Source organism: Pelodiscus sinensis, chromosome 1, assembly GCF_049634645.1.
Source record: "Pelodiscus sinensis isolate JC-2024 chromosome 1, ASM4963464v1, whole genome shotgun sequence".
Classification (NCBI taxonomy): domain Eukaryota; kingdom Metazoa; phylum Chordata; order Testudines; family Trionychidae; genus Pelodiscus; species Pelodiscus sinensis.
In genome coordinates, this window is record NC_134711.1 from 100,055,048 (window position 1) to 100,068,144 (window position 13,097).

Consider the following 13,097-nt stretch of genomic DNA (forward strand, 5'->3'; position numbering starts at 1 on the left):
TGAAGAATTATTAACTTTGGTATGTAATCTATTACTTAAATCAGCCCCTGTATCAAATGACTGGACTATAGTTAATCTAACCCCCATTTGTGCAAAAGACTACAGAAGTGATTGTGGCATTTATAGGCTGGTAACCCTAACTTCAGTATCAGGCAATCTGGTTGAAAATATAGTAACGAATAGATTTATCAGACACATGGATGAATATAATATGGTGGGGGAAAAGTCAACAAGGCTTTTGTAAAGGGAAATCATGTTTCACCAAACTATTAGAATTCTTTCAGGGTGTGAGCAGACTTATAGACAATTGTGATCCAGTGCCTACTGTATAACTTGGACTTTCAGAAAACCTTGGGGAGGGTCCTTCAAAGGCTCTTAAGAAAAGTGGAGCTATGTCTAGATTACAGAGGTTCTCCGGGATACTGAAGGTATCCCAGAAAAACTCTGTCACGTCCAGGAAACTCATTTGCTCTTCCAGCATTTTTTGTGGAAGAGCAGATGTGGTCTTTTGGAAGCCCTGTCTTCCTTGTGCCATGAGGAAGAAAGGGCTCTTCCGAAAGAGAAGGTTTTTCCAAAATTCGGCCCGGTGTAAACTGTTTATATCAAAAAATTGTTAAATTAATTGTATGTATCTTAGCAAGTATTTATTTTCTTGGCAAACAGCTGAGGTCAAAAGAAGCAAATCTGAACATTCCGTGACTAAATTAATCCTATTACACAAAGCAGACATTTCATTTGATATGTGCTTTTGTAAGATTCAAGCGAGTATCAAAGTCAGTGTGAAAGGAGAGACAATAGACATAGTAACTAAGCTCACTCAGCTTCCTAAATAGTTTGTACGCATTCAGAAAGTTCAAGTCAGTTACATTTTGCATTAGCATCTTTATTTACATAGAGAAGGTATCACAATTTAAAAAGCTTCATCTCACACTCTACCTTGGGTAATATTCCTGGTATGGTAGGACAGGTCAGAAATGGTATGGCATGACTAGATCCAAATGTAATGTACCAGAGATCCTGATGCCTTTTTTATTATTATATTGAAGTGTATACGTTACAAGAAATCTCAATGCAAAAAACAAACAAGCAATAAGACGGTGCTTGGTCCTGCTGTGAGGGCAGGGGACTGGACTTGATGACCTCTGGAGGTCCCTTTCAGTTCTAGTATTCTATGATTCTATGATTCAATCTTGCACTCCTTAGTCATGCAAGCCCCCACTAACTTCTGTAATTGGACCCATTGTTAGTATAATGTTATGGCTTCACTCAAGTTTTGTGTAATACAACCTTTCTATCATGTTAAACATTGATTTCTGTTAAGAGTTTTGCTTGCTAGAGAATATATTATAGGAGCCACTATGAAAAGTCATAGCCATACCACACACAACATTAATAAGTAATATATTGGGTCTGATTTTGATCTTTCCTACTTTAGTATGAATCAGGATTAAGTATCAAAGTCAGTTGAGTTACTGTGGAAAAAAATCAGTGTGAGATAAGAATCAAGCCCATTATTTTAATATCCATCTAGATTATTCTACCCTTGAGCTACTTCTTCATGATTTCATGTTAAAGTCAGACAGATCAAGTCAATATTATTAATGCCCTTTACAAACCAGTTTTATCTTCATACATGTTTATTTTTGTGGTTGCCAGGGGCAAAGCAAACCCCTGGGGAATGGGGTACAGCTCCCATAGATCTGTCTGGGACAAAACCTGAAAAGACAATGGTGGTGTAAGTTGGTCTGTGAACAGGTGTAAGTAGTAAAATAATGTAACTTGCACCAGCCTTACACTGAGTGCATGTGTTCTGTGTCTATCTAAATGTAATTTCCTTTACATTGATAGAGTGTGAGGCTGCTGAGCATTTCAGTTACATTACCATACTGAAGAAGATGTGGAAAGGGGAAAGTGGCATTTAAAAGAGGTAAGTTATAACTACTTAAGAGACTGTAAAAAATCCATTTGCTATTTACAATTGAATACAAAATTGCTGTCCCCTTAGAAATACAGCTTCTAGAATTATGGGGGAAAGAACTGTAAATCATTTTTGAAAAAGTTTAATCCCCAATTAATCCATTCCTGGCATGGTAGCTCTCCTAGTGAGTGTCACTCCCAGCAATGAAATGAGTACCTGGAAATGCTGACTCAGTATATCAAGGAGTGCTTAAGGATGAGTACCTTAACCAGCATTCACAGGTCCCAGCTTCCATGTCATATGGGCACACAAATCCAGGATGGTATTTGCTTAGAAAAGATCACTAATGAGCAGTATTGATTAATAAAGCCAACATTAGCAGCAGGCCGTTGAACACCCTTCATCACATATTTCAAGTGCATCCATGTGAAGTTTGAGTTGAGAAGTATGGGTACATATGAACTCTGTGATTTGAAAACACAGGGCCATACCCTGCCATTTTCCCATGCATAGATGTGTCAGTGAAGTCAATGAGAGTCACACGTGAGGGTCAATGTCAGGATACGGTCTTTGATGTCAAACAGACAACAGGCCAGATTGTGATCTTGGTTACAGAGGTGTGAATCTGTAGTAACTCCTCTAATTCATATAATGGAGTTCAGAATTGGACCTAACAACTGCTGCTTGTACAGTCAACCGAAGTTTCTCATTCGCTGCAACAGGTGCAAAATTAAGATAGCACTGAACGTTTCTTTTCCAACACTCTCACCTGTGGTGCATGTGTATGTGGGTATGTATTTGGTACATTTTGAAAAAGAAAAAAATATATTGAGAGAAGAGTTTTTGAGCTTTAAGATATTTCTAACTCTTAAAAAGACAAATTAATGTGACATGTCTAGCTGTTAGCATGATGCAGCTCATGATCACTATTATACATGTAATTATTATAAGCGTTCCAATCATCTGGACACTGGTATTCTTGATTGTACTGAAGATACTGGCAATACACTGTTTCTTTTCCTAGGAAGTATGATGGAGCAAATCTTTGTAAAACAGCTGCACTGAACTGATAAGTCAACTTCCTTCGGATTTTAATGATTTCCCCTGTTCTTCCATAGTTCCTCAGCGCTCTGGCCATTTTCTGATATGTCATGACCTTGCGGTTTCCTTTTCTTTCCCCCCACAGCTCAGCAAGTTTCTCCTTGTTTTTGGAAACGAACTGGAAAACACCATGGGGCTTATCCACCCACTGGATGCAGTTTGCCATATCTGGGTCACACAGAGACTCATGAAGATATTCAAACAGGCGAAGCTTTTTTCTACCTATCAAAAATAAAACACAAGTGGTTAGGGCATAACTCAGAGATCCATTTTGGCAGGTGGTTCCCAACCCCTGACTAACGGTTAGTAAGAAAATGGGCTATTCTTGTTTTAAATGGGGGAGGGGGAAGCTGACAGTCAACCAGGAGAACTTAGTCTTGACCAAGACATCTGCTAGGAATTACAGTAACCCTGCATCTGGTGATAAATAGGACATCTGAACTGCAGGAGGAACCACTTGAGCACAGAGGTACTTTCCAGAAAAGTAACAGGATGTCAGACTAAGGAGTTAAATAAAAATAGGCATGCAGCTTGAAATAAAAATTCTGCTTCCCGGCTGAAAAGTTGAAAAACAAAAATAAGTGAACTAGAGTGGAAAATCTGCATGATTACAAATCTCAGGTCATCAGAATACAACTATGCTAGTAAGATGTATAGTTCTGGCCACCTGACCAGGAGAAGGTCATTGAGTGCACAGGGTTGAGAGAGATCAAACAGGCAACTCTAATAAAACAGTAATTAACTAAATGTGACTTCAACTAAAAACAGGTCAAAAGATCACGTATCACATTGGGGTCAGGGTGTAGAGAGGCAATATACACACATTTTAAATGATTGTAGCTTGGAATTGTGAGCTCTAGTGCACACAGGAGGAAAGAGGCCACTAGTGGCAGTCCCAAAGTGTTTATTCAAGTAACTATCCTTGAACCACTCGGTCACAGTGACCAAAGTATAATACAGTTTAACATCAGCCAGCGAGAAAGCAAAACAAATGCTGGCAGTCAGACTAAATGTTAGGAAGAGAGATTTCAAACACAGCAGAAAAAGGAAGCTACTTTAAAAGACCCTAATGTCAAAAGTGAGCATTTTATCTCATCATGAAGGCTACTATAGAAAACTCCCAGAAGGCATGCTTTCCCCTCAACAAAAAGAAGCAGAAAAGCAGGAAATAAACAGTGCTTAAATTGCAAGGTGCAAGAAGTAATTTGAGCCATACCAGATAGAAAATGAAACTCTTGTGAAGTCAATAGAATGGACCATAAATTCTGGTAGGTAAAATACATAATGAATTTAGGAGAGCTAAAAGGGAATTTGAAGAGCAAATGGACAAAGACATAAAATAAATTAAAATGTTATTTAGGTATATCAAAAATAATGGGGAATTGATGAGTCTGCTGGGCCCCAGGGGGAAAAAGAAGCAAATAAAGTGGATAAAGACATTTGCAGAGAGCTAAATGTTTTCTTTGCCCTTTTCTTTACCATGGAGGATTTTCCTTTTTTCAGGTGGTAAGGAGGGGGTATTATCAGAGACATCAAAAGACATATCCATTCTTGGGAAATGACAATATTCTGGTGGAGCAACATTTTGGGGTAGAGGCTTCTATAAATCAGTGAGCCCTGGTCTACACTAGGGAGTTATTTCAAAATAACTCCCCTTATTTTGAAATAACAAACAGATCGTCCACACTACCAAGCCTGTTATTTCTAAATAAGAGGCTGGTTATTTCAAAATAATAGCTCCTGATTTCCATGAGGAATAACTCTTGTTTCAAAATAGTTATTTCAAAATAGTGGTAATGTGGACACTCCACTGCTCCTAGTTCAAAATAACTACTTCTTAGAGTCATTCAAAGTAATTACTCCCCAGTGCTTCCTGAGGCTCTAAGTTGAGTTAGTGTGTCCACTTAGAGGGAGCCTACGTTGAACTAATTTCGAGCCTTCCCTGTAGTGTGGACACACTATTTTGAAACTGTCGTTTCAGGAGTTATTATTTCAAAATAAGTTATTTTGAAATAATTTCCTAGTGTAGACATGCCCTGAGATGGCTAGATGAGTCCAATCTTTATGCTGTTTAACTGCAGGCCTCAGATCAGAGCTAAGACCCCTGGGAGTTATATACCAGTAAATATTACATCTAAGGATTAATTGAATTTCTCTTGATAACAGTAAAGGAAAGAACTGAGGAAATAATTAGGAGTTATGATTCACCAATTCTAAGAAGAATTTAGAGATAACAAAATGTTCACAGACAGCAGAATTCTTTCTACGCACCTTTCCCTCCTTTTTGCTGGCTAGCAGTAGGATGCATCACTTGGTTTTCTGGAATATTTGGCAGAGTGTGGTAAACAGTTCCTTCAGAATATAAATCTGTTGCACTGTTCTTCAAGAAATTAAGACAACGAAGAGTTACTACCAGAAAACACTATGGCCATGTCTAGACAGTGGGGCTATTTTGGGATACCAGAAGTGTCCTGAAATATTCAATTCCGCGTTTTTAAACACACCCGTTATTTTGCAATATATTTCAAAATAAAATATTCCAGAATCCCTGTAACCCTCGTTCCATGAGGGTTAAGGGACTTGTCGGAATAGTGCTTTATTTTGAAAGACGACCTGTACAGACAGCACCAAATTTTGAAATAAGCTATTTCAAGGTTAGGGTGCTATGTAGACACACCCTATGTGAGAAAAAAAACTTGGAAAGAACTGATTCACTGGATTGCATCAAGAATCCTAGCATTCATCAAGTGACACACACATTTTCCCCACCACTACTGTGTGTAGTTCCCAGGGTTAACAAAGAGCATTGTCAAGCTAGGAGGTGATAGCTGTCCCCTGGGGAAACAAGGTGGATAAGGTAATGTCTTTTAGTGGATCAACTAGAAGATTTACCTAACAATGCTCAGGTCCTTAACTCAAATTTTGTTTTTCTTCATTTAAATCATTGCTCTGGGGTGGGTGTGTGGATGAGGGGTTCAGTGTGCAGGCTGCCCCAGGGAGCAAGAACAACCCCAGCCCGCTCTCACCACAGCAGCTTGGGGCCAGGTGAGAAGTGCCTCTCCATGGCCACTGCAACTCCAGCGGGCACAGCCGGGGGAGGGGTGCATGTCCTCTGGCTGGGGGACAGACAAACAGACAAACTCTGAAATACACTGTAGATAGCTGTCCCTTTCTCCACCCCTGCTGGCCCAATGGGGCTATAGGTGTCCAGAGCCCAATTTCTGGTCCCTGTAGTCATTTTACAGTATAACTGTCCCTACTACCAGACCCCTCCCTTTCCATTTTATGAGAAACAGTCACATTCCAGGCACATCCTATTATCCTGGCACAACCAAACCTTGACCTTGCTTTAAGTTTTGATAAGGGGCAGCTGCATACCAAATTTGGTGGTCCTAGTTCCTACCATTTAGGAGAAATTCTTGAACAAATGGACTCACAGACAGAAGGATGGACACACAGACACACAAACTTTTTCAAATATATAGAGTAGATTTCTGTTGGTGAGCGAGACAAGGTTTTGAGCCACACAGAGCTCTTCTTTAGGTCTGGGCATAGGTAATGACTTCCCCTCTAGCTGGAGGGTTCTTGACCCCCCTTCCCAGTCCCAAGCCCTGCGCGTACTCCACTCCTTTCTCCAAACTCCTACCCCACCTCTTCCTACCCTAGTCCACCTCCACATTGCCTCTTCCTGCTCCTGCTTGGCACCTGAAGCCAAGATTCTGATCCTGGCCCGCCTCTTCCCTGCCACCTCTTCTGAGTGTGTCACATTCTCAGTCCTCCCTCTCCCTCGTGGAGCACCCCCACTGCTCCGGTGGGAGGTGCTGAGAAGAAGGGGGAGGAGTTGGTCAGCTGGGCTGCTGGGGGACAAGAGGTGCTGGGGGGATAGGGAGGGAGAGTGGGAAGCCTAGCTACAGGCAAGTACTGAGTATTGGCTAATTCTTTCCTATGCATCTTCCAGCCCCAGAAAATCCACAGAGTCAGTGTGTATGTGTCTGGGAAAGGTAATCCTAGCCTCACATACAAGATGAGACAGATTGTTGTAGCAACCGTAGTTAGCACATATGCTAAGGGACATTCAAGGTAGAGTGGCCCATTAACACCCTCTGATATCAAAGGAGAAAAAGGAGGTTACGGATTGTTGTAATGAACCATAAATCCAGTGGGTCTGTTCAGACCATGATTTTTAGGCTATGTTTACAATACAGGTTATGTCAGTGAAACTTAGGCCAGGTCTACACTAGACTTGGAAGGTTGGTTTAACGTATGCAACTCCAGCTACATAAAATATGTAGCTGGAGTCAGTTTACCTTAAGCTGAACTTGGCACTATCTTCACAAAAGGAGGCCGACAGGAGCAAACACTCCCCTTGGATTCCCTTACTCCTCGTGAATGCCAGGAGTACCAACATTGACCAGAACGACCCTCAGTGTTCCAGGTAGTGGGTCTTAACTAGACCCACTAAATCGAACGCCAGAAGATCAATCTCCGGCGCGTCAAGTGGAGACATGACCTTACAAATAAATCACCTCCTGAGTGACACAAATGTGTGGAAAGAACTATGTTGCATGGACTGGAGTAATTAAGCTGATGGGACAATTTAGAGTGGCCACATTCAAAAGCATAAAGCAGCACAGCTGCATTAGTGCAGCTGTGCTGCTGTAAACGGTCTAGCATTGCCATGCCCTTATGAATTTAAGCTCCCAGGCTCATCTTTTGAAGGTGTTATGCAGGTTTCCTTTGAGCATGAGGATGGATAGATATAGAGTGATTGCTTTGATGGAACCAAGCTACCAGTGACTATCACCAGGTCTTCCCACTGTGGAGGGGACTTTGTGGGGAAGGCAATGCAGCCTAGGATCTATCAGCATGTTAATAAGCAGACCAAGGAGTAAGGGAGTAAGTAATATTTTCTTTCAATATTTGGTTTACCATGTTCATTTAAAAAAAGGAGAATGGCCTTGCAGGACAGAGATGTGTCAAGGACCTCTTCTCCAAATCCCCATCACCTTCCCCACTTTAAAATTAGGCTGACAGTAAGGCAACCACATGCACAGTACTTGGCAATCTTGCTTTTCTTCATATAATCCATGTCAGTCAAGAGAATTATTTAAAAACATCCTAAAATGGAGGGACGGGAGGAGACTGGACACAAGTTTGTTCTTCTCAGCCTGCTGCTAAAATAATATAAAGATGATCCTTCATGTCTTATTGGTATTTTTGTTAAGTTTGCACTCACATTAATTGATGAACCACTGTCTAAATGTCTAAGAATTATATCTCCACCACTACCCTTTGATCTTCTCTACTCAATGGTGTAAATAGTTAAGGCTGGTGCTACAGGGAGACCAGGAAACAGACTGTGCAAAGATTTTTTCTCATGCTGCTTCATCTGAATTATTTCTGACCAGGCTAGATTTTTGTCAGGATGTAAAATATGAACAGCCAGATTTCATTTTACAGATGCTTGCTCCTACATGGTGTGATTTACTTACAATTACATTTCTCCAGTTGTATACTGGTTCTTCTGTAGGTGGCGCAACAAAGTAGTTTGGACTGACATGGAGGTGAGGATGATGGTTGATCAGGGTCAGACAATTTTTATAATCTTCTTGAGAAATTGGGAAAAAAATAGAATAAGTAAGAAAAAGGAAGAAAATAAAAGTTAAAAAAAAATCACCTCCACCACTCTTCCTTCTGCTTCACCGCTCTACCAGTTCACCTTGTCCTTCTCTGTCTGCCTTCTAGATTATAAATTTCACCAGAGCAGGGATTCACTCAATATTAGTGGCTTCTCCAGCACTAATTATAGTAGCCACATACTAAAAGTAATAATAATAATAATAATTAATAATGCTATGTTGTTGGGTTTATTTAGATTGATGAAAAATAGAAGTCCTGAAAAGAGAGTCATTGGTCAGTATAAAATATGTGACAACGTTCCTCCTCAACCTCAAATAGTTTGGATAATAAAGAAAAGATGCATGTTCATCAAATAGAATGATGAATTCAAGGAATATCATAGAAGACTAAAACAAATATTAGAATTATTAGAACAAAAAAGAACATTTTGATTACTTCCTATGCAGATGTCCACCAGGTCAAGCAAGTGGAATTAAATTATAAACAGAATTATGTAAGAATGATTTTAAGCAGTTTCATTCTTCCTATTTATCTGAAAATCTTTATAATGAGGGGCCTGGAGAAGGTTACTAATCTAAATGAACTACAGGAAAAAATTCCTGTGAACATCTGTAATGCCAAAAAGAATTTGACTGAAATAACTTAAATCCTTAGGATGTTTAAAGACAGCATAATGGAACACTGGGTTGATAAGTCTTTAAACAATTACATGCTGTTTAAATGAACAGAAGACTCTTTTGAAGGGATATGGTTCTTGCATTTTGAAATATGGATTAAATCCTGAGAAGTGCTGAATGCTGTGAGTTTCAAATGCCTGGCACCTCTGTGGATTGGGACCTGTATGGCTTTAGATAAGATCAGTGCTATTCATGATATAAATTACGAGGACGTGTAAGAAATTATATATAAAGACTTCTTCATCCAATGTAAATCAGCATAGAAAGGAGTTATGCTGATGAAAATCCGCTGAGGATCCGACCCAAATATATGTTACCATTTCTTCATATTAGAGTATGATAGGTTAACATGGCAAATAGTAATATATGTCTCTTGGGAGAAACCCTGGCTCATTGAAGTCAACGGGAGTTTTGCCCTTGACTTCAGTGGGGCCAGGATTTAACACTTTGTCTTCCTGTTTCCTATCTCTCTTCATGATGTAAAATTAAAAGCTCAAGTGGTACAGTATTTGATTCACAAGCCCATCTCTATATTGCAAATTTCAGTTGACAGCTTGTCACTGTTTCAAGTTTTTAAAAGCCATCATGTTTACACTTATAACTTATAAAACACAGTTTTCTAAGAGATGATCCAGAACTCAAGTTACTATATATGCACAAAAATATTTTATCTTAACTTGCATTTAAAGAATCCATCTTAATGTAAATTCAGTCGATATAGAAATCGATTGTCCTTTTTTTGGGGAGGGGACTGCAACTTGTTGGTACATCCCATTCTTCCATAGTGTATTGGAACAGGAAAACCGAAAAATGGCTGCTGCACAGTAATTATGAATACTTTGGCAATAGGAAACTATTTTCCAAACAAAGCAATGTAAGAGTTTTTCTGTGTAAAAATTTTAAAAATAAAAAAAATTAAAATGATAATGTATAATGAAAACTTTTTTTTTTACCTGGTGAATACTGAATCTCGCCATCAGAATGTTGCTGCAACACCTCTAGCGCATCTTCAAAGGCTTGACCCAATATGTCTTGGTCAGTATAATACTGTAAGAACAATACATCCTTTCTTTTTTAAATCAACAAAGAACAGCTTTGATCCTTTAGATTCCAATTATTTGGAAAATCCCAAATAAACGGATATTGCCATACATTACAGATAGAATAAACCATTCCAGAAGAATATAAATTTTACAGATATGACTACCTGATCCTGTAACCCTTATACATGAGAGTAGCTTCTGGTCCTTTGAGAAGTCTCTTTGTGATCAATAGGACTATTAACGTAACTGTATTTACTCATGAGTGTTCCCAGGATCATGTCTTTAATTTGCAGCAAAAGTTTGCAAAATTGTATTGTCCCTTAGTCTTTAATAGCAAGATGTATATATATATATATATATATATATATATATATATATATATATATATATATATATTAATAACTTATTACAATTGAAGTTATGAAGCAGTAACATAGAAGCGGCTTAAAAGTGTAACACACAAGTTAGGAACTGTTACGCAATGAGCAGCCTATAATATTATAAAGGAGCATATGGGAAACCACGTTGTGAAATTTTACAAAACCACATATTGCCAGTGGCAGGCAGATCAGTATTTTATTCAAAGTAGGGATAACAATAATGTTGCAAACTATGCAAACTCCTAAGAATTTTCTAGTAGCAAATTGGAAACTGTTCTTAATGAAAAATAAAAAAACTGTTCTTAATGAAAAATAAAAATAAAAGACTTACCATTATTTAGAAACCAAAGCTGCAATCCTGTTTAAAAGGAAACAATATTATTTTCAGGTATTTCAATATGACTAAAATTATTTCAGTGGAATGAGAGGAGTTACCAGTACAACTCAGGACAGAATGTGATGTAATATTTATATAACTGATAACAATATTGATAAAAACCTACTTATATTTAGAAAGTGCAATTTTTTAACATTTTGATATAATCAATGATACATTAGTCACACTATTGATTTTAGAGGTTTGTCTTAGATTTTGTATTAAAAATTCCACAGTGTCTCAATATTAATATTCCATCGAAGCACCAGGTTACTTTCAGTAAAACAATTAATTCTGACATTATTACCTCACATATTTAACATCTATAAACTAACATTGTGGAAAAATTTTAAAGTCAATATATATTGCTATTGGCATTAAATCTTGATTACCTTAATCTCTTAATTTCCCAAATAATCTTGGCTGAACTCAACTGCTGGTATATAAGTCTTTCTGGTTTTCAGACGTCACTGAAAACAAGAATAGTTTTTTTTCCCCCAGCATAACAGCATATCAATATATATGCATATATATTCTCCTGCGGAATAATTGTCAGTCCCACAAGCAAATTAGATTGTTTTATAAACAGTGATGACAGATTAACTTTTAACCAGCTCAGCATAGAATACATGTGATGTGCAGTGTTACATAAAGATGGGTTTCTTAGCATTTCTTTTGACATATATAGACATATATATTTATGCAGTTTTATATAATAGTTTTTGCTATCTCTCTGAAATTTCACCTACTTTTTTTCAATTTTAAGTGTTATATTTAAATTCTCTTAAAAAGTTAATAAATCAATATTTTATCTTGTTAAAGGTTTGATATGCATATGTGATTGAAGTATATACATACAAATGAGAAATAAACATTTGTTTCTAACTGACCGCAAATATCTGACATGTACACTCCTTTCAATAAATTGCAGTATATTTTTAAAATGTATTTCAAGCTACTGTCTAATTTTATACATATCTTTTCAACTCTTCCTGACTCAGTTGTTTGCTATTACAATGTGATTCTGAGGATCTAAACAAAACGTGTGAAATCTTGGCCCAACAAAGTCAGTGGTTGTTTTGCCATTGACTTCAGTGAGGTCAATATTTTTCCTCAGTGTCCTGTCTCGGTAACATACACAGGAAGAACCAAGTTAATCTTTGGTATAAAGATATTTAATTTCGGAGATAACTGAAGACAGATTTTGGCCCACGTATTTGTGGCATACTGAGTTTTAGACATTCCTTGAGTCTGCATTGCTGAACTCAATGGGAGTTCATATTTAAAATGCATTCCTGGCATTTTAATTAACACATTTCTTAAAATGGAACTGGTTTTATCCAACCAAAATTCCAAATTACTAAGTAGTAAAGTTGATTACATAGCTACAGGAATTGATGGTTTACATAACCTAACAGAGTAAAATATTGACTACCACTGAATGTACCATTTGCAGAGCCAAAAATGGAGAAAGAAGAAAAATAGTTTGAATACTTACCTAGGGTAGAAACTTCACACACAACAGAAAGAATCAGTTCATAAATAATGAAGGAGTGAATTATGACAGCAATAGGCTGGCAGAAAGGTTCCATTAAATAGCTGATTTTGGGGAAGTGCTTCAACGAAAGGTTTTTGTTTTGTTTTTGAGCAAAGGTACAACACAGTGCCCTCATAATTCTTCATTTTGCCTAGGGCAACAGAATGTCTGCAGAACTTTTCCCCCCAAAAGCACAGCAATTTTCTTTGGAATAAAGTAAAGTGTTTAAATTATTACTTAAAATATAAAAAATTATAAGTACAAGCAGTCCCCGGGTTACATGGATCCGACTTACATCGGATCCCTACTTACAAACGGGGTGAGGCAACCCCGCACTAGCTGCTTCCCCCCAGCAGACCAGGGAGATGTGAAGCTAGCGCCCCCTCCCCCCAGCAGACCAGGGAGACGCGGAGCGGCTTTTCTCA

At 38.0% G+C, this 13,097-nt stretch overlaps 1 protein-coding gene across 6 annotated transcripts; it reads right to left on the reverse strand.

Annotated features, from left to right (window-relative positions):
• Window positions 1-622: 622 nt before the first annotated feature.
• Window positions 623-12,849, reverse strand: SPIC (Spi-C transcription factor). 6 transcript variants are annotated; one of them, XM_075939307.1, is made up of 7 exons: window positions 12,634-12,849; window positions 11,091-11,117; window positions 10,290-10,383; window positions 8,512-8,627; window positions 6,046-6,135; window positions 5,291-5,399; window positions 623-3,241 (listed from the first exon to the last, which is right to left on the reverse strand). In XM_075939307.1, exons 2-7 carry the CDS (start codon window positions 11,091-11,093, stop codon window positions 2,814-2,816), a joined length of 840 nt encoding a protein of 279 aa, XP_075795422.1. In that variant the 5' UTR covers window positions 11,094-11,117; window positions 12,634-12,849; the 3' UTR covers window positions 623-2,813. The 6 variants fall into 6 exon arrangements, with proteins under 6 accessions (XP_075795422.1, XP_075795435.1, XP_075795431.1 ...); XM_075939320.1 differs by having other exon boundaries at window positions 8,512-8,624; window positions 12,634-12,848; XM_075939316.1 differs by lacking the exon at window positions 12,634-12,849 and adding an exon at window positions 11,528-11,863.
• Window positions 12,850-13,097: the final 248 nt, after the last annotated feature.